This window comes from Hypoxylon fragiforme (assembly GCF_022984875.1).
Source record: "Hypoxylon fragiforme strain CBS 206.31 chromosome Unknown GGS25scaffold_4, whole genome shotgun sequence".
Classification (NCBI taxonomy): Eukaryota; Fungi; Ascomycota; class Sordariomycetes; order Xylariales; family Hypoxylaceae; genus Hypoxylon; species Hypoxylon fragiforme.
The window spans coordinates 2,147,713-2,173,657 of record NW_026054759.1 but is presented as its reverse complement, the minus strand read 5'-3'; the positions used below and the strand labels follow the sequence as shown (position 1 = coordinate 2,173,657).

The following is a 25,945-nucleotide window of genomic DNA, read 5'->3' as shown; positions in this document are numbered from 1 at the left end:
GTAGCTTCCGTATTAGTAGTATTTAGTAGGGTCGGAGGGAATAGCGCTAGTTGTATTGTGCATCGGTAGTTCGCAGAAGTTCTCTAGGTGAGGCACTTATGGCTTGTGACTTGTGACTTGGGATACGAAATAATTATTACCTCAACTAGCCGGATACCTACCTAACCTAAGTAAAGAACATGCCGCCATCCACCAGCTGCGTCTGTCCCGTAATAAAATCGCTATCGCTGCTGGCCAAAAAGCTGACCAGCTTGGCGACGTCCTCAGGCACGCTAACTCTATCCAGCGCCGTGCCCTCGTGAACCCACCGCTTCATCACCTCTCCCTTCTGCACACCCGTTCGCTTTGCCGCGTCCGTGTCAATTAGATCCCACATAGGGGTGCCCACGATCCCCGGCCCGTACGCGTTTGCCGTGATGTGATGCTGCGCAAGCTCCATGGCGTACGCCTGCGAGAGGCCGCGGACGGCCCACTTGCTGCTGCTGTAATGGGGCAGCAGGATGTTCGACTTGAACGCGGCGACCGATGCGGCAGCAACCAGTTTCCCGGGTCGGTCCGGTCGGCAGTTCCCTTGGCTTATCATCTGTTTGGCCGCTTCGGCGAAGCAGTAGTGAACGCCATATACGTTGATGGAAAACATGCGCTCGAGATCTTCCGGTGTCACCTCAAGGAGGGGCTTCACCTGAGTGATTCCGGCATTCGCTATCCTGATAAGAATATTAGTATACTCGGTACCCAACAGAACAAAAAGAGAAATTATAGACAGGCACCTAGTATATGGTAGGTATTTGGATGCATACGAAAAACTCACATAGTGCTTAAGGGGCCTAGATTGGAAACACTGGTCTTAACCATCTCCTTCACTTGGTCCAATTTGGACACGTCTGCAATCGCAGTACAAGCTTTCCTTCCCATCCCTTGGATCTCCTTCACGACCTCATCACATCCAGCCTTGTTCGAGCTCACGTCATTAACACAGACATCGTATCCATCCGCAGCAAGGCGCAACGCTATAGCCTTCCCAATACCCCTACTGGAGCCCGTCACAATGGCGGTCCTTCCATCATTACTGGCTCGAGAATATGAGGCGTATCCAGCCCGCAGAGTGTTTTTTCCTAGGTTGCCGATGGAAACGCGGTAGGTATTCGATGGTGTATTCGACCTGGATAACCGAGAGCATTCCCTTCCCACGAAGCTTGCTACTTGCCCGCCGATTAGCCTCATGATCGTTCAGATTGATGTGAGAGTTAAACTAAGTGATATTTGAAAAAGAGAGCTGAGAGAGATACCTACCTACCTACCTAAGATAGCCAGAGCTACTTCGATATATGCAGTCCCACCCCGCTTCGAAAACCACAGGCTGTACTCGTTGTCACCGAGACCGCTGGCTGAAATGGAGTGCATGAGGGGTATTAGTTGGAGACATCCTCCTTCAGCATTCATCAAATGGGTTTTGATTGGTTTTGGTGAAGAACAGTTTGCATCTTGGCTAGTGTCGCTTTATTTAATACCGAGTCGCGTTCAATAGTTCGGGATTATCGTCAATTTCCTACTCTAATAGAACATAGCATCGTGGGCCTAGGTAGGGTTTCAAGGGGATATGCAAAGTGCCTCTGGTTAAATCTTAAGTGGGACGACGAAGTTGCCGTTCCCTGCGTCTTAAGGGAGGATCGTGCTATAGTAAAGTAATATCAGAGAGTATACTATGTAAGTATACCCATCAAGTAAGTGATTTAAGATGTCCCGACTCCGACTACCCAGGTCCCTACTATCATAAAGAACTCCGTGACTCCATCAAATTATATTATCTCGAGTACTACCTACGTCCCAGTAGGCATCTACTAGGTAGCTAGCCACTTTGCAAGACCACCAACATGATTTACCTATAAATAAATAGGGGTAGTGCTAATCCCGCAATGTCTTCAACCCTCGCCCCTTCTAGGAAACCGAGTCCTAGTATTTCGAGATTCCTGCGTTGAAGAACAGGGTAATGGGATAACATCCCTTGGACTAGATGGGCCTAAAAATAACGGGTATAATTCACTAACCTGCTTAAACAACGTGTTTGGCTATCTTATACAACTAGTTAGCCGCGAAGGCAGCCGCGATACTTGGTGGACCAGAAAACAACATTCGCTTGGAAGAAAACAACCATCTTATACAATTATCGTGAGTATGTACTGAAGCCCGAACTCCCTTCATGCCACCCGTCTATTGATGCGATGATGCGAGACCTGGAGCTGCCCGTTGATCTCCGCCCGATTGAAGCTGCGTGTTTCCGCTCACTGGGTCCGACCTACCGACCAGTGGTGGAGAACGCGCTCTTCACGTCGGCCCGTGGCCATTCAAATAGTACATCGCCGCCATAGACTGTCGTGGTTATAGTCGAAATACGAACTTCGATTTCTCCGTAAAACTTTTCGCATTCTCGGAGGACACGGTTGACGAGACTGCGGCTCAGCGACGGATCGTCGGCGTCTCCAAAGTGTTTCTCGACTCGTTTCCGCAGTGATTCCACACCTTTGCGTACTTCACGGCCATCGTAGCCACTGAGAATCTTATTGAACGTACCCTTGGCGTTGCTTGGCTGTGCGGCTATGATGGCAGCGCTCTTTCCCGAGGCTAGTTGTGTTTCGATATTCTCCAGGTATTCGAGAAGTTTTCCCAAAGGTCGGCGCATGACGGCATTAAGGTATAGATTCACATGTTCGCTCATCTCACTGGCAGCTGCCTCCTTCCAATCCTCGAGGATCTCTAAGCCATGTGTGTCGAGGTCCTCAAGGAAGTGGTTCATGTTCTCAATCAGTAGGATATGGTAGTTGAGAGCTTCCTTGTCTTCCGGATCGGCGCCGCTATTGGTGAGCGTAGCGGGGTTTTCTCGAGCGATGACCTTCAGTGAATCGAACATAGTCTTAATGATGCGATCATACTCCCGATCCACGCTGCGTCTGACCGGAGAATTCGTATCGACTGACATGAGCATGTTTTCTACCGCATTAGAAAACAGCGGGAACACTCGCATAAAAGAGATAACTCCTTTGCGTTTCTTGATTTTGACCTTCGTTTCTTCGATTGCGCGTATTTGCCCTTCGACAAACTTGGCGAATCGGGTCTCAAGACTACCCTGAAGCTTCTGTAAGATATTGTTTAGGAAGTCTTGGTTAGACTGTGTTATCTCGACCTGCTTCCGCTCGAGTATTGCGAGAACGCCAACTCCTTGTCTATTGATGTGTTAGCTAAAACTAGCCGAATTGGGTTTACGCAGATGGAATTTCACTTACAGTGGATCTTGAGACAGAACCCAGTCGACAGTGCTTTGCAAGTCTTGTTCCAAAAACGAGAATATGGCCTCCATAGCTCGCGTGACCCTTCTTGCTAATTCACGGTCAGGCTCCATAAGCCGATGTCGTTTTAAATCACCACCTCGTCGATCGCGTGGCCTCGCTGCCACTACAAGGTCCGTGAAATCGGCAGTTTCTAGGGTTGTAGCATGGAAGAAGTCGACGATAAAGTTTTGCTCAATCTCAATCAGAGGAACTATATCATCCATCATGCCAGAGAATGCTTCGTAGGGGAAGCTGCGGCCGTCTGAGATCTTGTCCAGGCTTGTCTTACTGCCCTCGCCGAGAGGACCCCGTAGAGTTCTCGCAAAATTCTGGCTTCTTTTCACAGTAAGTTTTCGGGCAGTAGCCATTGTGCCTTCTTGTTGTCTCTCCACTTCAGTAGTGAAAAGGAGCTCCCCTTCGTCGCCAGTAAGTCTTCTGGCATTGCGTTTCCAAGAGTCTACAATGTCCCTCAACCTGAACTTGTAGAGCGGAAGGTTCTTCTCCTGGTACACTTGGAGACAGCGATTCCACCCTTCTAGGTCTACCTCTCTGGCATACAATATAAGTGGACTGTAGCGCCAAAGCAAGTCCCGACCAACATCGTGATGGCCGGGGTCGACCTTTTTCGACAGAGCCCCCTCAACAGCTGATTTAATTTCTGAGGATGCCTTGTCAAACTGTCGGGCTATAAAAACGCTAAATCTCTCTAGAAACGCAACGCTCTCCGAGCGATACATCTCCTTTTTCTCTTGGACAATTCGCATTTTACCATAATCGGTATTGAGAGTGGATGGCTGCCCCCCAGGACTAATATCTTCACTCTTTCGAAGCTCGGATCCAGCAGCGGAGGAGTCAATCTTCGACATGGCTTTATACAGTGTAACAAGGGCCGTTTCGATTTCCTCTAGACCTGAAGTCGTCTCAAGGGGTGCCACAGAGAGAGCTCGCAAGTCTTCGGCGGTGATGGCACATGTATCAAGTAGCGACTCCAGCTCCTTCCTGAGAAGCTTTTGATTTGCTGCTTGCACTTGTAGACCTTGCCCTTGGGCTTCTATGTATGCAATATCATCGGACAAAGTCTAAGACTATTGTTAGCGGCCGCGGGACCCGGAACCCGATTCATTCAAACTTACCGATAACTCTACACTGTATAGAGTGAGAAGATTGTCAAGCTCATCACATTCTGTGATAGCGACGTCGAGGCCTCTTTTTATTGCCTCGACCCGATCATCCTCTGCCTGAAACCGTACGACCCAGCCTCCGGCTTGGACTTTATTAAGTTCGCGGTCGATGTCAAGTTTCATCTCCTCAAAATTGCGACTTCGCATCTGCTCACCAGGAACCCAGCCAAAATGATCTAGCCATCTTGCAAATTCAGGAGTCTGATCAGCTAATACGGATGTGTCGATGCCAAGGGCTGTTAGATATTTTGTATCATTACCAGTCACAGTTAAGCGTCGCGGTTCCTCTTCTTGTTGGATCTGGTCCAGGCTCTTTCGCTTGGATTCTTTAGCAGGGCCATGTGAACTGGTTGGACGGCTAGGGTTGGGCTTGGTGACCTTGACTTCAGGGACAAAAGAAGGCCTCTCTGGAGATTTCCTCTCAGGTTCAATTGGCTTAGGTGTCTCAGGTTTAGGTTCTGGACGTCGTGGTGCCGGAACAACACTAGTTATGCCATCTGGACCTTCAACACTGATTTTGCTTTGCAGTTCACGTAACCTCTCTCCAGCACCACCGGGACGCGGCTTGAATGCAGTCGCGGCGGATGCAGCCTTCCAGAGAGTACCCGCTAAATCACCGCGGCCTTTCCTCGCCTTGATCATGGGACCTAAGCCAGGGCGATTATCGTCGTCTGCGGATGTTTCGGTTGGCGGTGTCCCAGGAGCTGCGCTTTCAGCGGCTGGTGATGCTTTTGTGCCATTGTTGACTATTGGGGTTTCCGGGGTATCGGGAATTCGCTCTATTGGCAATACTCTTCTCGGAGGCGAGGTAGGTTCAAAAGGTTTCCCAATGGAATTGTTCCGTGGCGACCCTCGCTCGGTGCTTCGTGGCGGCGGTTCCCTTTTGGGGGTCTGGCTCATCAATGGTGCTGGCACGAGATCATTGTCCATAACTTCCTTGGGCCTTGCTGGATCCATTGGAGGTCTTTTCCTATCCGGCAAATCAACTTGAGAAGCCGACTCAGATGGCTCAGCAAATCTGCCAAATGCCCCGGGACCGGTCATTCCACCCCTTGAGCGTGGAGGCAGGCTCGCTGCATCCTCACTTCTTATTGTGGAGACTGATGCTGCTACGGAATCTTGACTTTTGTTGTTCCCTGCCAACCTACGTAAAGCGGCCTGTTGGCTCCCGGAACGAGCAGAATCTAGCCCAGCTGCCGGCGCTGGTGCAGAAGTTCCATTAGGGGGCGCTAATTTACGGCCCGGTGAACTAGGAGGTTTATTAGGGCGGAATGGTTGGATTCCGCCTGCGGGAGCAAGAGGATTAGGTGGGCTCTGTATAGGTAGAGTGTCGTGCTGAGATGGTACAGGATCAGGTCTGTAAGGTTTGGGGTCCATCCGCGGGGGTGTCGCAGCAGATCTTGACGGAGGAGGCGTAGGAGTAGGACCAGGACCGGCTCGTAAAGAGGGAGTAGAATCAGAAGGGCCACTTCGACTCGGTGGTGGACGTCGCGATCCTAGCACTTGATCTAACTCGCGGGGGTCGAAACCCTTCAACTCGGGCACGTTCCCGCTAGTATACTTTCCGTATATCTTGACTAAGCTGGCAATAAAGAACTTCTTTTCCTTGTCGGCCTGAGCTTGCCAATAGTACGGTTTCCCGACGCTGACGATAAACCCTGTATCTCCAGCCCATTCTCGTTTCTGGGGATCAGTATCTGGGGATGTAAAGGATTCGATGGCGCTCAGGTCATTCAAATCCCATGTCTTTCCAATGGAGAATGAACCGTTGGCATTTTCTTTGGATTTGTGCATACGAACTCTGCCCGACTTTCGTACAGCGACGATAATCACTCGAGGCTTTTCTGCTTGGGCTCGCTGATCAGGAGGCGGGGGTGAAGAGGGATGAGAAGCGTACTCGGTGATCTTGATGTGGGTGATATAGGTTTCGAGTACTACACGGGTGCACAATGTACGTCAGCTCCTAACACAGTCCGAGCATGTTTTGGCAAACATGAACAACATGAGCAACACGGGAGGACCGGATAAATCTTACTAGACCCGTCGACATCCCTCTTGTTAAAACAGCTTTCCACAATGCGCTTCTTCTCCTCCTCGAATCTCTCAGCCCTATTGCCCTCACGGCCTTGGCCGAAAGCACCATTTTGGCGCGGATGATCCATTGTTAAGGAATCCTGTAGGTGTGGTGCTGCGAATTCATGAATGAAGGTAGTGGACTAGGAATTGCGGAAGTTCACGGAGCATCTTCGACTTTAGATCGACTATAGTAAAGAGGCGACAGCGCAATCAGATGTCCACGGGTGCGACCAGGCTTATTTAGGATGCCTACCCAGGTAGTCAATCTGGGTAGTCAATTGATTGATTATTTTTACGGAGATTCGAATATTAGGACAGGGCCTAGAGAGAGCGAAGAGGGCGATAGCTGCACGTGGTTGAGGATACTTTGGATAAAGGGAAGGTTGTCCAGGGCTGTTGATGTACAAGTTTACTGTACAACAATTTGGTGTCTCAGGGAGTTGGCAGAGCTGAGGCCAAAGCGTCATGGGTCATTTTTTTGGGTTGGGTCGCTGGTTGGGGGGTGATAAATGAGGCACAGGCTGTCATCATTGATGTAGAAAAGGTGGCAGAGTGGTATGCAAAGCCACACCTAGCAGCCCTAGATACCCGGCCCCGAAGCCATGTTCAAAGGTTAAAATGATGGATCCGCTTAATTCTTTATCGATATCTACCCAGCCTACAAGATGCTTGGCACATAGTTAAATAGTTACAGTGCTCAGTGCTAATGTCATTAATTCCATTTCATCATTGTTGATATGTAAATTGATATGTAAATTCAACACGTACAAAATGTGCACCCGAAAAGATCCGTCGTCTTTCATCTTCAAGCATATCTCTCCATAATCTCTCGAACCCTCTCCAGTGGCAATGCCTCAATTTTATGGTCTCGGTTCCCTACCATAGTTTCTGCCATGCATAGCGCGTTGTATATCGACTCTTCCGTCGCATCTGCTGCTGCCTCGAATAGTCCATTGATTGAAGTGTCATCAACTACTTCAACGGTGAGAGGCGTAGGCTTAAACGGATCGACTGCCCTTCGCTCCATGGATACCGACTGCACTGGAATTTCGTTGCCAGTCGAAAATGCCAAAAAGATATCACCTGATGGGTTATGACCGTAGCCTCCAACTCTAGACAGGCCCACCGTTGCTCGTTTGGCCAACCTCTGGAGTTGCGTGGGGTGTAGAGGCGCATCTGTAGCGATGATGACGATAATACTTCCATCTTTCCGGTTCTTCTCTTTATCGAGCGCCTCTCGAGCCATTTTGATAGCTGGGTTGCTTTGAGCCGCCTCGTCAGCCTCCTGCGCCAGGATTCTCCCCACCGGTACGCCTGCGATGCGGAAATGCTGTGGTCTGCCATAGTTGGCCTGTACCAGCACGCCGACGGTATAATTCTTGGGATCTCCTTTACAATCGAGTCCCTCGACAATTCGACTGCTACTGCCAGTGCCGCCTTTGAAATAGTGGCAAATCACTACAATATGATCTGTTTAGAATGCATCGAATATTATCACGGATTTATGAGGTATAGAACTTGCTTACTTCCGGTCCCACCTCCAACGTTCCCTTCCCTTACTCGGTCACTCGATGCATTCTCAAGTCCATTGATGATATGTTCGGGCCTCACCACAAATTGTGTGAGATCGTTCAGATATCCGTCGAAAGTCTCGGCAACGACGGGCAAGAGAAACCAGTCGACGTTCCCTTTTTCCACGCCCTGAGCCTTGATGGTGTATTCATAGATCCCCTGGTATGCAGCACCAACTGAAAACGAATTGGTGATAACTATAGGGGAGTGCAACAGACCTGTCTCGTTGATCCAATGACTCCCAGTCATCTCACCAGACCCATTGAAACTGAATATGCCAGCATAACAGGCGTTATTGAACCATCCTTTCCGAGGCAAGATGCTTGTAACGCCCGTGTTTACGGCACCATTGTCGGCGAAAATTTCTTGGGTGTGAACGAGAACCCCGGGGACATCAGTCAGGGAATTTAAGGGGCCGGGTTTCCAGTACCCCAGGTGCAATTTGGGCAAGAGATCCCGAAGGCGCACTCGAGACTCTTTGCTGGAAACGGTGCCTGATGTGAATGACATGATCTGAAGCCGATGGAAATTATACCTAGTAATTGAGATGAGGTTGGCTTTATTCCAAGTTTCAATTTCATCACACAACTGGACATGAACCCTCGTGAGAGGCCCCCTTTTATGTCCCAACCTTTACGATTAACAAGGACGTCATATTGACCCTTGGATTTCTATGTGACTCACGCCGGTCCCTGACGAATCAAATACAGTTATTGGATAAGCTGCTGTGCTTCATTTGAGAGGTACGTTACAATACAGTTATGCATTTCAACTTGTTTTACTGCCAATAGTATCATAAACGTTTCACAGAATGTGATGCGCATTGTAGGCCTACTTATATATTCATAGTTACATCTCTGCCATCGAGATCAAAGCTGATGAACTTGGGGAATGCTAGGTACTGTAGGTACTTAAACCCCCTTGCCTTGTCGATTAACCAAACTTGAAGTGGGGTCGTGCACAGCTAAGTTTAAACAAAGAGGTCACCGCCTAGGTCAAATTAAGAAGATTGAGGTTTATTAAGCCATCAGCAATATAACTAACCAATAACTATAGCTGATTATTAAACTTCTGCTATAGTAATGGCTACCTCGCCCGCTTTCATCTAGGATCTCGCTCAACGCCCAAGTTACTCAACCATCAATCCATCCGCCGACGAAGTCAACGATAAAGGCGTCGTCAGTATCGGGGTGAATCAATATATCAACCTTACCGTCACCCTGTATCACTTCAATTTAGCTCACAAGATGGACAGATGCTGGCAATTGAAGAAACCATCTTTACATTTCGAAGTGCGGACAGATCTCCCGAGTATCTCTGGAAATGCAGTCCTCTAGAAATCCAATGATTATCCTAGACACTCAACCTCCCTGTTCATGATCAACGCCATCTTGCCATTCGCAGTATGAAAGAATAGCTTCCAACTTCAGCAACAGTGTCCAAGATCTGATCGGATACTATCCTCCATTTCTTCGTCTCTGGAATGATATGCAGCATTGTATGAGGTGATAAGAAAATCCTCAATCGTATTGTCGGCATAAGAGGGGCCGAGGTGGATTATTGGCCGTGCATAAATCCTTCAGATTGACTCCGCGGCCAGCGGAGAAGCTCTTGTCAAGCAATATCCAGAATAAACCCTAGGCTTCTTCAACAGAGAGGTAGAATATTTGAATTTCGATAGACGGGAGGAAGTCATATATACTGGGTACCTAGGTACCTATTGGTGCATACCTACTAGGTAGTATCGTTGTTGGCATTACTAAATCCATGGATATAGCTTTTCTACTTCACATCCAGCTTGTAGGTAACATATAACGAAGCATCGCTGTATTATATTGAACCGAGACTGCTATTACAAACACCTAACCTTCTTACCTAGGTAGTACCTAAGCTTTACCGGCCACTAACCGGCAGAAGGTTACTTTCCCCTCATCCCATTCCCCCACAGTGGAACTCTTATTTAGTAGGTACCTAACCTACCTAGGTAGATTTGCTAGTGCTAGCTACCCCACATTCTCTTTCAACTCTGCCCCTAGATCGGGGAAATCTCAACAAGATCTCACCCGTGGACCTCTCACCTTTCCTGGGCATCTTTATAATAGGGAGTGTGAGCTCAAGTTGTTTTTATTTTGATATTTTGCAGTTTGGATATTTTTCTATTTTAATTTTTGGATAAGTCAATTCCACATAGCACAGACAGCTACAGTAGGCAACTATAATCCTATATCTCATATTCCCAGATACGTCAAACAATTTCAAATATACGTCTGGTCAAGGTCAAAAGATTCGATATTAGTACACTGCAAAGATGGCTGCAGCCATTCGTGTGATTCCAAACGTGAGTTATCAAAGCCAAACTCCACAAGCTAATATTACAAACTCGTTGCTAAAGTGAGAAATTTATCAGGCTGCTTCGCGGGCAGCCAGTCTCCTAAGAACCGTCCAGTACGCTCATCCGCCAAATTGTCCGTGTCATTCAAATCCAGGACATCACCATCACCATGCAAGAAATCAAGTTGACGCATACGCTCAGCGTACTCAGAATCGAATGGGGAGACGTGGCTTCGCCTCCCCTACGGACTTTTCACAACAAAAGGAATATGCATTTGAAATGGCTGCCTCGTCCATCCGATTTGGCCCTGGAGTGACCCAAGAAGTCGGCATGGACTTTACAAATATGGGCGCCAAACGCGTATGCGTGGTAACTGATTCTACTGTTCGACGTCTCACTGCGGTTAAGCAAGTAGAGGAAGCCTTAACAAGGGAGGGAATCGAGCACGTCATATTCGACAAAGTCCGAGTCGAACCAAAAGACAGCTCGTAAGTCAACTCAACACCTATCTCACAGTCTAACCATGACTATGAGATATATTATAAGTTAAGTCGTAGCTCAAATCAAACATAGAATCAAGGAGGCCATTGCCTTCGCCAAACCGTATCGCCCCGATGCTTTTCTAGCAGTCGGGGGAGGCTCTGTCATCGACACAGCCAAGTTAATGAATCTTTACACCGAATACCCCGAGGCCGACTTCTTGGACTTTGTCAACGCGCCACTAGGAAATGGGCGGCCGATTGACAGGAAACTTAAGCCACTAGTCGCCATTCCTACCACAGCAGGTACCGGAAGTGAAACGACTGGAACAGCTATTTTCGACCTTGTAGAAAAGAGAGCTAAAACTGGAATTGCTCACCGTAACTTGAAGCCGACACTCGGTATTTGCGACCCCTTAAACACGAGAACAATGCCCTCTGCAGTGAAGGCAGCTTCTGGGTTAGATGTCCTATGCCACTCGCTCGAGTCATGGACTGCTATCCCATTCAACGAGAGGGTACCTCGACCAACAAATCCCATTTTGAGGCCAGCTTATCAGGGAGCAAACCCAATTAGTGATGTCTTTTCTCTCTCGGCACTTCGCAGCACCGTCAAATATCTTCCACGGGCCGTCAAAGACCCCGAAGATTATGAAGCCCAAAGCGAAATGCTTCTCGCCGCAACCCTCGCCGGTGTTGGTTTCGGGAATGCCGGAGTTCATCTTTGCCACGGTACGAGAGATAACTCCAAGTGAAGTAGCAATTGGGAAGCCCAAGCTAACGAATGTGTTAGGAATGTCATATCCCATTTCCGGTCAAAATCCTGGTTACAAACACGCAGGATACGAAGTTGACCAGCCCATCATCCCGCATGGTGTATCCGTTGCCGTATCTGCACCAGCCGTATTTAGGTTCACAGGAGCGTCTAACCCCGATCGCCACCTCGCTGCTGCGGAAGCGTTTGGTGTGGATATAACCAACGTGAAGCGTGAGGACGCGGGCCTAGTGTTAGCTGATGCCATCACCAAGTTTCTCATCGAACTTGGCGATCAACCAAAGGGATTGAAAGAGTTGGGATTCAATTCGAGCCACATCGAAGCCCTTGTTGAAGGGACAATACCCCAGGCTCGAGTTTTGATGTTGGCCCCTGGCTTAGCTAAGGAACTTGAGCAAGAGAGAGATCAACTGAGGAAACTCTTCGAAGAGTCCATGCAATACCGATGACAAATATCTAAGACGAAGATGTATATATAATGAGCAAGGCATTTCATGATTTCATGTAGATACCTACAGAATACAGCATAACCAGATATCGCCATGACACTAGAGGATGAAGTGTGCAAGATTAAACCAGTGAATCTCAGCGATCATACATACATGCATGCATTTGGGCTATCCTGAGGCTTCACCTGACATATTAATTCAGCTACTATCAAGGCCATGATGCGTCAAATACCGATCGCCTTAATTTGATTTATTATAAATTACTTGCATAATGAAGGGCCTTCGAACGTTACCTAGACACAGCACAATGCGCGGGTAAGCCACCGGGCAGTGCCGAATGCAACCATACCGTACCCTTCTCACACGCTTCTCAAATTATCGCGGAAATGTCTCATTTATTTTGGTAGGGGAGGTAGAGTAGGTGTCACCATAATATATCAACTGCCCGAAGATCAAACATTGGATGGCACGAACTCCCTACCTACCTACCTACCTACCGCAAGTGCGTTTCGCCGTGAGCCGAGGAGACCCTTCGGCAAGTGTTTAAAGAGGGAGAGAGATAGATAATATACTTGTCGAGGCCAAGGCCGAAAGCGCCGGAGCCGAAGGAGTATGAGATGTTATATTTTGCGCTGATGCGTTCGGCCCGAAGTCTTCGGACCTAATACAGATAATAGGTACCCTACATGAGTGTAGGATGACAGACATACGGCAGAGGCAGAGGGGTGGGCACAGGTTTTACCGCAGGCATGTTCATTGCTGACTGCATCCTGAACCGTTAGGCGGTAAAGAGATAGATGGAAAGATAGATAGATACCTGCCTAAGCACCTGCCTAGGTAGATTTTATAGCGGTGTCCTCGTTAGCAGTAAAGTATGCGGACGGACCTAATTATAATCCCGCCAGGATGATGATCTGATCGCGGCTCTGTCGCAAGGGAGTTGGCCCGGACCCAAGCCGCTGGAAACGTTCTATCTAACTGAGCTAAGTACCAAGCAAGGCATATATCTCGCAGCTATCATCAATACTGCGCAATGCGATAATTCGGGCAAGGGAGGGGGGGTGGTTTTGCCCGAATTGGCTCGCCAAGATTTCGTTGAAGATTCCGCCTGAATTCGCAGCGTTTCCCTTTCCGTGCAAAGTTTAACTTTGGCTCTGTCTGTAGAAGGCGAAAAAAATACGAAATCAAGAATAGAAAATCGTAAAATCCACGTGCCGATCATGCCATCCTTGCCAGTCCTTGACCATAACTTCCAAGTTCCTTACAGGAACGAGAGATCTACGGTACACGAACATCACAGATCCATATCCGCTGCTTCTGTGTTGGCCGAGAGAGGCTAGCCGGTCCCCGGACTAACCCTTGGTGATCTAGAACACCATCTTTTTGCACGATATACCACCCCGGGCGAAACCATTAGTTAGAAAAGGCGTTGCCTATCTGGGTGCTACGACATGCCTATTTGTAGATAACGGAAGCATTCGACCCGCCATCTTGTTTTGGGCAGGGGGGTTAGACATGGGGGTAGGGGAGTAGGGGAGAAGAAAAACCGCTTTTTACTTGGGGAAAAGCTGGGGTAAGGAGACAGAACCCGATTTGGGGAAATAAGATTCATAGTAAATAGAAAAATAGAAAACTAGAAAAATATAATAAAATCAACCATCATGTCCAAACGTTTTTTCTTTTTTCGAGGTCACATCATGGTTCGTGTTTTGGCACTCTTTTGTTTCTCGTTTACATACCTGCCTCTTCTCTCTCCCTTTGATCGGTGATACTTGAAAAGTTTGGGCTTGTTGCAAAATAAAGTCAAGTCAGCTACCTAGAGCTAAGTAGCTAGGTACCTACGTCAAACGAACGAACGATGGAAGAGAAGGAGATCAACGTCGGTGGCGTGACGGTTCATCATGACCACATCGCTGTGCAAGAGGGCACGGGCTCAGGAGGAAACGTCGCTGGTGCTAAAGCGAAGGTGGTGCATAATGTAAGCACTGAGACTTTGGGTTCTTTTAATGGACTCCTTACCTGCACAACACGCCTAAGGGGCTGGAGCACTCATATCTGATCTGATAACAGGCCGAACTATACGCCGCTGTCCACGAAACGAAAATCAACTATAAGAGCAGAGAGTCGTTACATCTTTACTGTGAGCAACCGACTACACAGGACCTGTCTTACCCCCCCCCCTAGTTTCGGGTACTGACAAGAGAACAGTTTCCGTTTTTGTTGCGTTCTGCTGCGCTTGCGCCAATGGATATGATGGTGAGTACCTACCTACAGCCTTACCGATCCCACACGCTGATGAAAGCTCACCCGTTCAGGATCTCTCCTTACTGGCGTCATTGCCATGCCTCACTTCCAGAATACCTTCCACAGCGGCAAAACCGGCACCCTGGTCGCCATAATGTTCTCTCTCTACACCGTGTTAGTGCTCCCCAAATACCTACCTACCTAGGTGCCCACTTATTCTCCCTATGGTCAAAACTAATAAGCGACTCTTCACTACAGCGGTGCAATGGTCGGCGCCCCCTTCGCCGCCATCCTCTCTGACAAGTTCGGCCGCAGGAAAGCCATGTTCTGGGGCGCGGTCATTATCATCATCGGCATGATAATCGTCTCCACTTCGTTCACAGTCGCGCAGTTTGTTGTGGGCCGCTTCGTTCTCGGGTTCGGCATCTCGGTCATGTCGGTGGCTGCGCCCGCTTACACGGTTGAGATCTCGCCGCCCCACTGGAGAGGTAGAGCTACGGGTATGCTATTTCCCCTTGAAATACTTATCATGCGCAGCATGCATGTTACTGACCTTGGTGCTACTTACAGGATTCTACAACTGCGGCTGGTTCGGCGGATCCATCCCCGCAGCCGCCGTCGTCTACGGCTGCAACCAGATCGACAACGACTACTCCTGGCGGATCCCCCTGATTGTTCAGGGGCTTGCCTGTATCGTCGTAATGGGCGGTGTCTGGTTTATCCCGGAGTCGCCACGGTTCCTGATCGCCAACGGCCGCGAGGAAGAGGCGGTCTCGTTCCTGGTCAAGTATCATGGCAATAACGACCCTACCTCTAGGCTCGTGCAGCTTCAGATCGAGGAGATGAAGGATGGGATTCGCCAGGATGGCATTGATAAGCGGCCTTGGGATTGTAAGTTCACTACCCCCCTGCAGCTCTCCACCTCCTCCTTTCTTCTCCCTTTCCGATGGCTTCAACTTCGTCTCAACGGTCATAGCTAACGAGGATTTATAGATCGCCCCTTTATACTGACCCACAGCGGACGTTGGCGCATAGCTCAAGTCCTGATGATATCCATCTTCGGCCAATTCTCCGGCAACGGACTGGGCTACTTCAACACCACCATCTTCGAGATCATCGGCGTTACCTCCGTCGAGCAGCAACTAGCCTACAACCTCCTCAACTCGGTTCTTTCCGCCGTCGGTGCTCTGGCTGCTGTCTCCCTGACTGACACTATGCCCCGACGTAAAGTCTTGGTTCTCGGAACGCTTGGTGCGCACTACCCCACCCTCATTCCCCCCATGGCCCTACTCACTCCAAAATACATAACACGATAGTCCATCCACTAACCACACACATCTCTGCAGCCTGCGCCGCCGCGCTCGCCACGAACTCCGGCCTTTCCGCCGCCCTCGACAACCAAGGCGCGAACATCCAGCCGTCGTACGCCAAAGGCGCGCTGGCCTCCTACTTCCTCTTCAACGTCATCTTCTCGTTCACGTACACGCCGCTGCAGAGCGTTGTCGCCACCGAGGCGCTCGAGAACACGACGCGCGCCAAGGGCCTCGCAACGTCCAGCGTCCTGGTCTACGCGATGGGCTTCATCAACCAGTTCGCGGGCCCGATTGCGCTGGGCAATATTGGGTATAAGTATATTTATGTAAGTGGTTCTGACTGTGATGGGGTGGCGCTTGGGGGGGTAGTGGAATGTGAACTAATGTGGGCGGATATAGGTTTTCGTCGGCTGGGATGTCGTGGAGGCGATTATGTGGTATTTCTTTGGGTACGTTCTTTGCTTCTGCAGTCCCCAGCCCCCTGTCTACCTACCTAGTACTTATCATACACATGCACACGTCCTGTGCCCCCTGTGCCCCCTCTCTCCATCTCCCCCTTTCTCTATATATACTAATCCGCCTATCCACTCCACAGCGTCGAGTCCCAAGGCCGCACCCTCGAACAGCTCGAATGGGTCTACAACCAGCCGAACCCCGTCAAGGCATCCCTTAAGGTCGACAAGGTGGTCGTGCAGGCCGACGGCAAGGTGGCGGAGAAGGTGGTCGTGGATCATGTGTAGTAGTTTACGATATGTCTTTTGGTTTTTGTGCTTCGTACCTACCTACTAGGGTATCATGGGAGATTTAATGGATTTTTATGCCTGCGTGGAATGCTGTGGTTGTAGAGATGCATACCTACATAGCCTGCCAATGAGATGGGCATGAGTCGATGCTTTTCAAAGGCTTATTCTATGATCACTAGAGGCTATGGACTAGGTACCTACCTTGTTGTCAGGCTGGGGTAAGTCGCGTCACGATAAAAAGGGGCTTCAAGGCTGCTGGGTTTATTTGATAGGCGGCTACTGTTATACTATGCTCTACACCAAATCTAAACTGTTTTCCTGCAATCGCAAACGTACTGTCGTATATGACGGTGGCAATCGAATTTGCGTAGGCACTGTCAAGGGTGTACCTGGGGGGGCTACAAATAATAAAGATAGCTTAGATGTAGGCATACGTATCTTCCATAGTCTCCTCTCCGGGGCGATATTGGAGATCCCCGCGCAGCAACGATGTTATCCCGCATCTTCTACGCTCTTCATCGTGACAGGTCCCTAGTATGTAATTGTGACCAGCTGTGGACAGACTTCAGTAGCTCATCATGTTAGATCGGGGAGAATGCCTCTCCGTTGGCAGTTCGAGAAGAGGTGTTTCCCAAAAGAGCGAAATGCTCCCGTCTTATGATGCTACGATGACCCGACGCTCTTCTCGGCATATACATACGTACCTATCCCTCGTGGCACGCCAGATCAGGGCATCTCACACTTCATCCCACAGTAAGCGCTAGCAGTCTGGAAATACCTACTCGAGTAACTACGGAGCATTGACTTGCATTCTTGCCGGAGCAGCGTTGTATTTTGATAAAAAGGCACGCATTAGTTTCGGGCGCGTCTGTGGAAATCTACACCGGCAAGGGAGGTTTGCATGATCGGCAGCGCTAGCTAGGCATATTCGATGCTTTTCTACTTAGTATATAACTACTTCGTTGGTGACTCTGCCTGAGAGTTCGCGCCAACATGTAATAAGATGTTGGTTCTCTTCGACACATCTTAGCTCACGTAGGTATGTTGAACAGTTGGTAGCTGACTGCACGGTGACAGTAATAGCGCACGCAGGCTTATAGAGTCATCTTGGTATTTGATTTCTCAGCGATTGGCGAGTCTGTTCTGAGGTATGTACGGCAGACCCAGAGTATCGCGTCGCCTAGGTATATCGCGAACTCGACAGGGGCACCAACTAGCCGAGACCACGCGATTATCGGCCTGCAGCCAATTGCCGAGATGCTACGGAGGGGTTCAAGAATTGTATCGAGGGTCCATCCGTCTATGTGAACCAGAAGAACGCCGTTTTCGGTAGAGATTAGGGTCGTATTGGGACTATGTTACCCTTTTCCGTGTGCTAAATCTTGGACATCTTGTCTTTTTTCAGATGTTAAAAAAGGGGATCTTTCAGCGTGCCATATTACCCAGTACGGACTTGGGTTGATGATACCTGTCTACTTATGATAGCTCACGTACTCAGGTAGCAATTAGCCAAGCAGCCAAGAATTATTAAGGCTACATGATTCCTGTAACCTACGTGATTGCCGACGTCTAGTGCACGGGAGTGATGGGAGATTCGGCTCATCCCCCATCTCACCAACACTTCCGACTTGTGCGCGATGACCTTACGGGAGCCTTGGTGTAACCGGATAGTTATCATGAATAGTGCTCCCAACGCCTTGCTGGACCGGCGCGGCAACTCTCCGGCAGCCCGAACAGGAATAATCATGACATGAGGAATGCATTAATCCAGCGGGTTTCAGCAAGCCACGGACAAGAAAAACCCCGCAGCCGTTCATTTCCATTCTGCATTTGATAAGCTGACCCTGCTGTTCCGCCTTAGAAGGCCTAGCTGAGAACTTTCGATGTTGCACAAATTCCACATTGCCGCAGAGAACGGCTCAGCGCCTGGGCATTTGGCTCCTGCGAACGCTTTCCATCACGTTCTGGAGAGTTGCGATTGGTGGGGTTTCATCACGCCGGCTTCGTCAGGTGCCAAGGAGCTCATCGCTTAGATGCTGTAAGCCAAACCTGGTGGGCTGCTTGCTGAGGATATCTTCACTTCTTCGCAAGTTCAGCTCTCGTGAACATGGAACCCAACGACGTTCGCGCAGGGGTGGTCCTCCACATTGATCTTGACACCATCACGCTAGATATTGACCGATATCTTTGGGGTTTGTAGATCTTTACTTCTTGACAGCCTCAGTGCATGAGGGTGAAAGCTTGTATCGCTAGGTAAAGCCACGGCTGGGGTGGTCAACTGTAAACTGGGAAGCTCAATAACCTGTCTGTGCATCTATGTTGGCCGGCTGCTTCAAGAGGTCGAAGCTGAGACGGTAAAGGCTGTAGAAAAGGGGCAAATCCATCCAAGACACCTAGCTTAGGTATCGAAACGAAAGCCCTAATGCTGAAACTCCATGGTCTTCCTAGTTATCACAGAAAGCTAGTATTACTCCTTATTCTAGAGGCCAAATAATTGACTTATTCCTTTCCTCACGTGCCTGAGAATTTTCATTCTCTGACCATACATCGACGTCTGTCTTTACTACAATCGCCCCATTCTCTTCAGGAGCATGGGGAGAGTCCTCTCTCAAAGGCAGCTCGTCCTCGAAGGCTTCTGCTTCAAACCCGCTAATCTGAGCATTCCTCCCGTAAGCGCGGAAGCCTCCAAGGGCGGCTATTCTGGGTGGGTGTGTAACGGCGGCGCCAATAGTGACAAGTGAGAATTCGTTTTCTTTTGAGCTATCGGATCGGTTCTTCGCCTCATTGTTGCGTCCTTTAAGGCTAGCCTTCAGCCCTTCCAATCTTTCGGATATTCTGCGGAGCAGATGGTAAAGGACGGGAAGATCTGCGACGAATTCCGCGAGGTTTCGCTCGAATATGGAGAAGATGAACTGCTCGCACAGGCTCCAGGAGTAATCTAGGTCAAAGAATGTCTTCACAAATATCAGGCGCGTGATGGATAAGATGAAAATCCTAGATTAACATTCCCTATCAGACTCGTCACCCGAAAAGGGGAGGGGCTACGCCACTTACACAATCCCTGACCCCGTTAAGCTGAGGATAGTGATTTTCCTCCTGAGCCTCATTTGTAATCTTCCAATGATGTATATAGGAGATAAAGCATAGAAAACATCGATTATGCCACCAATAACTAGACGTCTATATTAGCTACTAGGTTAGGTATCAAGCGCCAGACAGTTGAAATCTTCAAAATCTTACCTGTCGTAGTGATATGCACAACAAAGAGGGGATGAGGACTGGCGATGGTTCCCGGTACCTCGGGATTCCAGAGTTTCTCAAGTGGCCTTGCTTGGAGACCCCAGGCAATGAGTTGCCCGAAACTAGCAAGCGTTGACATGACCATCAACCCATAAATGAACCATTTAAAACGTCGGTGAACATTGGCGAGGTATGTGAGTATGAAGAAACTGATGGACATTTTCACGGCCCATATAGAGACGCCGGCGCACATGATATCGTACTGAGTAAATTTCCTGACCACTCTTCTTTGTCTCATCGTGAGGAACTGAAGGTGACGGCCAAAACCGTTGTGAACGCATCGCATTTCCAGAATATTGCCAGTCAAGTTGAACGCCTATTGGCCCGCGACTTAGCATGGAATTTGCTGGATGTATTTACGATCAGAGCTTTCAACTTACTAGGCCAACAATAATGAAGTAATCTTCAATGCCTAGTCTCCTCCGAAGGTACAATTTAGTCAAAAGGCGCGTGGTTGTGGACGATACAATCAAGATAGTTAAAATTGTAGCGGGAACGAGAATTTCTAAGCTCTTGCTTTCGTCAACTAGGTTTGGATCAAATTGTATATTTACTGCGGCCATAGTAACCGGTTTAGAAGAAGAATCTAATGCATAGAGAAATGGGGACCAAAATCAAACCACGAGGGGAAATTGTTGTTGTTCAATCGAGCTAGCATGCTTAATAAATACACGTTTTGTAGTCAGCCTTACGGCAGTGGCTGCCATCTTTGGTGTTTGGAAGAAACACATGTCTCTGTAAGCTTTTCGGGGCTTCGGCTAACGGCAGCATTGTATCAGGCATTTTAAGTCCAAGAAGAGAAGTGAACCGTGAAGATCGAGATAAAAGTCAACTGTGGCGTATAGATCTGGGGGCTGCGTAGCGTAGTACAATCCGCATCGACTTAAACTTCGTACCGTCAGTGATTCGGGAAGACACCCAGAGGAAATCAGCCCCTTTTTATTATTTTTTGAAGTGGAAAATAAGGCTAACATCATACGACTCAATATAATTCACCCCCTATGCTTTAAGTGCCCAAGAATGCGCATAATAGGCTCTGTTGATGTTTATTGACATTAGTTGGATATGCCAGACCAAGCTGGTGTAGCCGTTCAACCTGAGACATCGGATAGGGGTAATATCCACTCGGGTCCTCCCTCCGCCAATTACCTTTCCTACCTACCTATATACATACGTACGGACGTACGTGTTATTGCCCTGCTTACATAAAATGTATCTACCTGCCTACCTAGGTTGAGTACTAGGTAGTTTTAATGATCAGACGGGATCGGTAAGCTCATAGAGCTTATTTTTATTCCGTGACTAGCACTTCTACCAATACAGAATGCGTTCAACCACGTCGGTGTACAACATCTGTATTCGCTTTTACCGTGGATAGATTGGTAAAACTCGGTCGTACCTGGGTGGCTACGAATGTCGTTACTAGATACCTACGGAAGTACTTAAGCTATTGATAGGTGCTGAATACCTAGCCAGGACCAGAGTCTTGTGGGCTCACTCAGGTCATCCTAGGAGGTCCAGGACTCAGCCTTGCCAAGAAACCTAGAACACATTTCTGAGTTTCCGGGTAGGACTAAGGAACTTGCTACACGTTATGTCATGGACATACTCGAATGACCCCAAAGAGCCTCTTGATGAAGAACAACTAGGCAATTCGCAACTAGTATCACAATTTCTGATAGTAGAAGAACCCTCTTTCTTAAAAACCACATAGAATTCAGTTCATTTGGTCGGATATATATAAATTTCTTTGTGAACGAAGTCATCTTCTGAATATCTACCAGTCTTAGAAACTACTGAAACTCTGAAAAGACTTGCGTATTTATTATGACGGGGAAAGTGCAGGAATTATAATTAGGCGTCTTTAACTATGGAATCTGAGAGGTTGTAGAGATTTGAAGATTAGAACCGAGGTGTACTGCCTTAGGGTGTCCACGTGACCAAGCTGACACAGCAATCATGTGATAGCTCCATATTCTTGATTAGTCATGAAGCCAGCAATCACGTGAATTACGGAACCATGTGACAGCCTCTGAGGTCACGTGGCTCAGCTTCGTTACAATCCACCCAAATACCTCAACCCCTCGATCAGTCAAAACCTGTAACTTATTCAAATCATGTATGACGACTTACATAAACGTCGTTGTAAGCAATCGAGGGGTGATCCGGGAAATCTTCCTAGGTGTAGATGTAAAGCTAGCTCTCGTGAGGGCGTTGAAAAATGCGGAGCTTACCGGAAGTACCAGTTCGCACCAGCTTGGCTTCGTACATATCTACTTTACCCAACGCGAACTTAGGGTTGCTGCACCTGCGCTTACTTGGTGGGTGGGTAGCATCTGAACCGAACCGAAGGATGCGTGTTTCCTTCCTCCCCACGGTCCGCAATGCATGGTGCCCTGCTTGGCGGGAGTGTGACGTGAAGCAGTCGCCCGTGGTGGCTGGCGTAGACATCACGGCTTGTTGGTAGCACACGCTATACTGCTGTATCTGTAGCAATCATCACATCGCGGACCTAGCTACCAACAGATCTTACATGAATGCATGCCACGATGAGGCCCATGGGGTATAAAGCGCCACCTACGCAGCTCTGGCTGTTGTCTGCCGAGCTTCTGTATAAAGCATCCTCGACGTTGAGCTCGTATACATAGGAGTTAAGAGACGAGATATTGAATCCTTCCAGTCATCATGGCGCCAGATATTGATCGGCTTTGGCTATCTGAGTCTGGTGTGGACGTTAGTCCAGTGACTGAACGAAAGAGTCTCATTCAAAATGTCCTCAATCGCAAAGTGCTGGTCCCTAATATCATGTCTTTGATGCCTGCGTGGACCAGTGAGGTCCAGCCGGATATGGATGAAATCAATAAAGAGATAGATGAATGGCTCTTGACGTAAGCTACACGTTGAACTGCTTTCAAGCCACACCATGCCGGGGTACTAACAACATGAGCCAGAGTCAACATTGCGGGGGAGAAGAAGGCGAAGCATCGAGCTCGAGGGAACTATACGCTTCTTGCAGCTGTATACTATCCACATTGTACCAAGGATAAGATGCTGACGCTCTCAAAATTTCTCTATTGGGTAGGTCTCTATATCTTAGCGCCTGGGTATACAAGGGGCGACCATTACCATAGCTAACGAGTATAACAGATTTTCTTTTGGGATGATGGTAAACATAGAACTATGTGAGAAATATATGGTGATACTAACCCCCGGCTTAGAGATCGACGCAGGCGGGGAGCTCACAAAGGACAAAGAGGGTACACGCATATGCTGCGAGGAGACCAATAAATGCATCGATGATTGCCTCGGACCAAATCCCGAGTACACCCCGCCTCCAAATACTCGAGGAACGATAGAGATGTTCTACCCCATCCTCAGGGATCTTCGAGCCGGCCTTGGCCCAGTCTCCACTGAGCGCCTGCGGGTCGAACTCCACGATTATGTGAATGGTGTGGGGCGACAACAAGGAGTCCGTGAGGAAGACCGCCTTCCAGACCCTTGGTATCACTTTCAGATCCGCGCAGACGACGTCGGCGTCATCCCTAGCATCACGCAGAATGAGTACGCGATGGAGTTTGAGCTGCCTGAGTCCGTCCGCAGGCATGAGGCTATGGAAGCCATTGTGCAGGAATGCACCAAACTCACGATTCTCTTAAACGACTTGCTTTCCTTGCAGAAGGAGTTTGTAAGCTCTCTATCATAAAATCAGAGAACTTTACTGGTTTACTAATTTTACATAAGCGTGTGTCTCAGCTGGAGAACCTAGTTCTCCTATTCATGAACAAGTACCACATCACCCTTGAAGCTGCCATCGCCAAGATCCTCGATCTCATCCGAGAACACTATGCGCTCTGCGTGGCAGCCGGGGAGAGACTCCCGTGGAGCAAAGATGACGAGAAACTGAACAAGGATATTAGAGAGTATGTCGACGGTTGCCATAGGCTGGCTACTGGCACCGCGTACTGGAGGTTGGTTCAACTTACCCCGCCTAGGAATGATAGGAGAGCTAATGGACAATCCCAGTTACTCCTGTGAGAGATATTTCAAGCAGACTCAGCTCAATGATAAGTGGGAGGTTCTTCTGGATCTCTCGTACCAGTGAGAATGTTAGGTTGAGGGAATATGACGATATTACGACATTATACTTAGGGGGCAATAGGTTAGATTGAAATTCAGGGCGACCCCACTTCGATTTATATATATACTAGATACGGTCTTTGAATCTACGCTGAAATACAAGTTTCTTCTACGCTTACACTATGTTCAGATACCATGAAATTTAAATCTTACCGCGAGTAAATAAAGGCTGGTATCGTAGTAGTCGAGTGTTGCAGGTAAGTATGCCTTAGGTGCCATGGCTCCACTAGGCCTACCATAGATATTGGCACTACGCCATCGTAGTCTAAAATAAGCCAAGCTTTCTTCAATCCTTTGCTCGCAGTTCACCCTGCAAGATCAAGTTATGTAATTCTCTCTCAACCCTACGCTATACCTGCTCTACCACGTCCTTCGGCTGGAGAACGCCAGCGTACAGAACCTCTTCATCAGGTCAACCAATCTTGATCGGAGTCATCTGCCTCATCTGATCAAAGTGCACACTCCCATACCTTAAGTACTCGCCAAACGTCCCCTCTTCGCAGTCCTTGCCCTGGAGCTCCTCCGAGTCCCACATGTCCGCAAGAAAACAGTCCAAAGCCCCAGGGGGGCCGTGCGATAGTTTCATAGTCGACGTGTTGGCGAGGGCATCATTGACGAAGATCTCAGCGGCGTGCCACTTTTCATCTCGCACAACTCCCTCGCCAGTGCGTTTCATGGTCAGCAGGTCGAACTGTTTCGTACCGGACCATTCGGTTGCTTGCTGAAAGTAATACGTCTCCTGAAGCCCCGAGTACAGGAGTAACTTGTTTGAATAGTACTCCGGACCGTTAAAGCCGTCCGATGGATCTACGAGCCTGCGCAGTCTCTCAAAACACATGCACTGTGACAGATAGTCGGTAAAGATCTCCATCGGGATATTGAGGCCCGCCATATTCAGCCTCGAGAACGGCGGACTTAAGAGTGGCAAATGCTTGAGCAACGGGTTTTGGTGAAAGCCGTGGCAATTGGTAACCCCGTTCCAGAGGGACTTGAATATCTCGTGCCAGCGCCGGATGGCCGTATTCCCACGCTTAGTCGCGATGAACCCGTTGGTCATGATCTCGACCCCTGGTCGCATCTCCATCGCAAAGCCAGCCATCTCGTACGGCGACTCCGGGTCTTCGATCAGCTTCCAGCAGATATCCTCGACGTGGCGAAAGAGAAACGTGCCCACGTCGATCCAGATGCCTCCATAAAGCCACAGCAGAGGCAGTCGGACGAGATCCCCCGAGTGCTGACCAACCGATGGCCCATCCATCGTATTGCTGTTGAACGTATCGGGGAAGAAGGAGCTGTCGACGAAGTTGCCGACGTTGGTTTCAGATCCAGACACTCGGTCAAGGAGGTGAACGGTCCAACGTGGACCTAGCTTGCGCACCCAATTGATGATGTTCCGCTGGGTCCAGGGGGGCATCCGGCTGTATCCAGAGTGCCAGAATGCCCAAATATTCCTGTCCGACGTGATGGCATGGCGTTTCTGGAGCCATGCTGCAATCTCGTCATCGGAGCGTAAGTCGAGCGCTTCTGGCGCAGCTAATCTAAGCCCTGGCGGCACACCGATTTTGCTGGTGTCCGAAGAAGTAATATCCAGTGGATGAGTTATTTCTATGGCTGAGGGTGCCATTATCAAGGGTTCTGAAGTTGATAGTAGTGTAAAATCGAACACTACCAAGGAACCGTTTTTGCAGTGATACCGGACAAACCGTTTCTTTTAAACGGAACCGCCGAGAGCCTGGAACGTTTGCTTATGCTGCTGCTTCAAACCAACCCTGGATCATATCCGCTCATACCCCTTTTATGTTTCTGCTTATTCCCTCCATGACTAGCTGCCGCCTCGACAATCGCTAGCGGTCACGCCAAGGAGTAAGCCGATGTGATAGTATGTGGTACTTTTCTTTTTGAATCCAGTCGACATTAGCTCCAGGAGTAACATAAACTGCTTTTTGTTCCGCAACTGCCTGGTTATTGGTCTCCTTCGAGGCATGCAGCGTAAATCCATATCACATATCCTCGTGTTT

The 25,945-nt window shown here is 48.8% G+C and overlaps 8 protein-coding genes across 8 annotated transcripts; 3 read left to right on the top strand and 5 right to left on the bottom strand.

Moving 5' to 3' along the window:
• Positions 1 to 46: 46 nt before the first annotated feature.
• On the bottom strand, positions 47 to 1,612 carry GGS25DRAFT_486678 (uncharacterized protein). The gene is made up of 2 exons (XM_049260655.1): positions 812 to 1,612; positions 47 to 707 (listed from the first exon to the last, which is right to left on the bottom strand). The coding sequence occupies exons 1-2, from the start codon at positions 1,222 to 1,224 to the stop codon at positions 167 to 169; spliced, it is 954 nt and encodes a 317-aa protein (XP_049117872.1). The 5' UTR covers positions 1,225 to 1,612; the 3' UTR covers positions 47 to 166.
• Positions 1,592 to 7,069, bottom strand: GGS25DRAFT_486676 (exocyst complex component Sec3-domain-containing protein). The gene is made up of 4 exons (XM_049260654.1): positions 6,543 to 7,069; positions 4,460 to 6,441; positions 3,282 to 4,405; positions 1,592 to 3,221 (listed from the first exon to the last, which is right to left on the bottom strand). Exons 1-4 carry the CDS (start codon positions 6,667 to 6,669, stop codon positions 2,297 to 2,299), a joined length of 4,158 nt encoding a protein of 1,385 aa, XP_049117871.1. The 5' UTR covers positions 6,670 to 7,069; the 3' UTR covers positions 1,592 to 2,296.
• Positions 7,070 to 7,313: 244 nt separating this feature from the next.
• Positions 7,314 to 8,707, bottom strand: GGS25DRAFT_486674 (DmpA/ArgJ-like protein). Its single transcript, XM_049260653.1, has 2 exons — positions 8,110 to 8,707; positions 7,314 to 8,041 (listed from the first exon to the last, which is right to left on the bottom strand). Exons 1-2 carry the CDS (start codon positions 8,663 to 8,665, stop codon positions 7,389 to 7,391), a joined length of 1,209 nt encoding a protein of 402 aa, XP_049117870.1. The 5' UTR covers positions 8,666 to 8,707; the 3' UTR covers positions 7,314 to 7,388.
• Positions 8,708 to 10,079: 1,372 nt separating this feature from the next.
• Positions 10,080 to 12,462, top strand: GGS25DRAFT_238108 (Dehydroquinate synthase-like protein). The gene is made up of 4 exons (XM_049257081.1): positions 10,080 to 10,493; positions 10,563 to 10,975; positions 11,061 to 11,698; positions 11,760 to 12,462. Exons 1-4 carry the CDS (start codon positions 10,464 to 10,466, stop codon positions 12,188 to 12,190), a joined length of 1,512 nt encoding a protein of 503 aa, XP_049117869.1. The 5' UTR covers positions 10,080 to 10,463; the 3' UTR covers positions 12,191 to 12,462.
• A 1,335-nt stretch (positions 12,463 to 13,797) lies between these two features.
• GGS25DRAFT_486658 (general substrate transporter) lies at positions 13,798 to 16,907 on the top strand. The gene is made up of 10 exons (XM_049260652.1): positions 13,798 to 14,168; positions 14,261 to 14,330; positions 14,399 to 14,446; positions 14,506 to 14,608; positions 14,693 to 14,934; positions 15,005 to 15,325; positions 15,428 to 15,685; positions 15,781 to 16,073; positions 16,147 to 16,196; positions 16,343 to 16,907. The coding sequence occupies exons 1-10, from the start codon at positions 14,049 to 14,051 to the stop codon at positions 16,485 to 16,487; spliced, it is 1,650 nt and encodes a 549-aa protein (XP_049117868.1). The 5' UTR covers positions 13,798 to 14,048; the 3' UTR covers positions 16,488 to 16,907.
• A 2,057-nt stretch (positions 16,908 to 18,964) lies between these two features.
• GGS25DRAFT_520698 (uncharacterized protein) lies at positions 18,965 to 20,353 on the bottom strand (the record flags this gene model as incomplete). Its single annotated transcript, XM_049263923.1, has 4 exons — positions 18,965 to 19,484; positions 19,545 to 19,662; positions 19,731 to 20,106; positions 20,171 to 20,353. 4 exons carry the CDS (start codon positions 20,351 to 20,353, stop codon positions 18,965 to 18,967), a joined length of 1,197 nt encoding a protein of 398 aa, XP_049117867.1.
• A 1,549-nt stretch (positions 20,354 to 21,902) lies between these two features.
• Positions 21,903 to 24,041, top strand: GGS25DRAFT_486655 (putative pentalenene synthase). Its single transcript, XM_049260651.1, has 6 exons — positions 21,903 to 22,678; positions 22,742 to 22,868; positions 22,938 to 22,956; positions 23,009 to 23,475; positions 23,532 to 23,758; positions 23,814 to 24,041. The coding sequence occupies exons 1-6, from the start codon at positions 22,476 to 22,478 to the stop codon at positions 23,890 to 23,892; spliced, it is 1,122 nt and encodes a 373-aa protein (XP_049117866.1). The 5' UTR covers positions 21,903 to 22,475; the 3' UTR covers positions 23,893 to 24,041.
• A 218-nt stretch (positions 24,042 to 24,259) lies between these two features.
• GGS25DRAFT_530892 (uncharacterized protein) lies at positions 24,260 to 25,551 on the bottom strand (the record flags this gene model as incomplete). Its single annotated transcript, XM_049265435.1, has 1 exon — positions 24,260 to 25,551. The coding sequence occupies one exon, from the start codon at positions 25,549 to 25,551 to the stop codon at positions 24,340 to 24,342; it is 1,212 nt and encodes a 403-aa protein (XP_049117865.1). The 3' UTR covers positions 24,260 to 24,339.
• Positions 25,552 to 25,945: the final 394 nt, after the last annotated feature.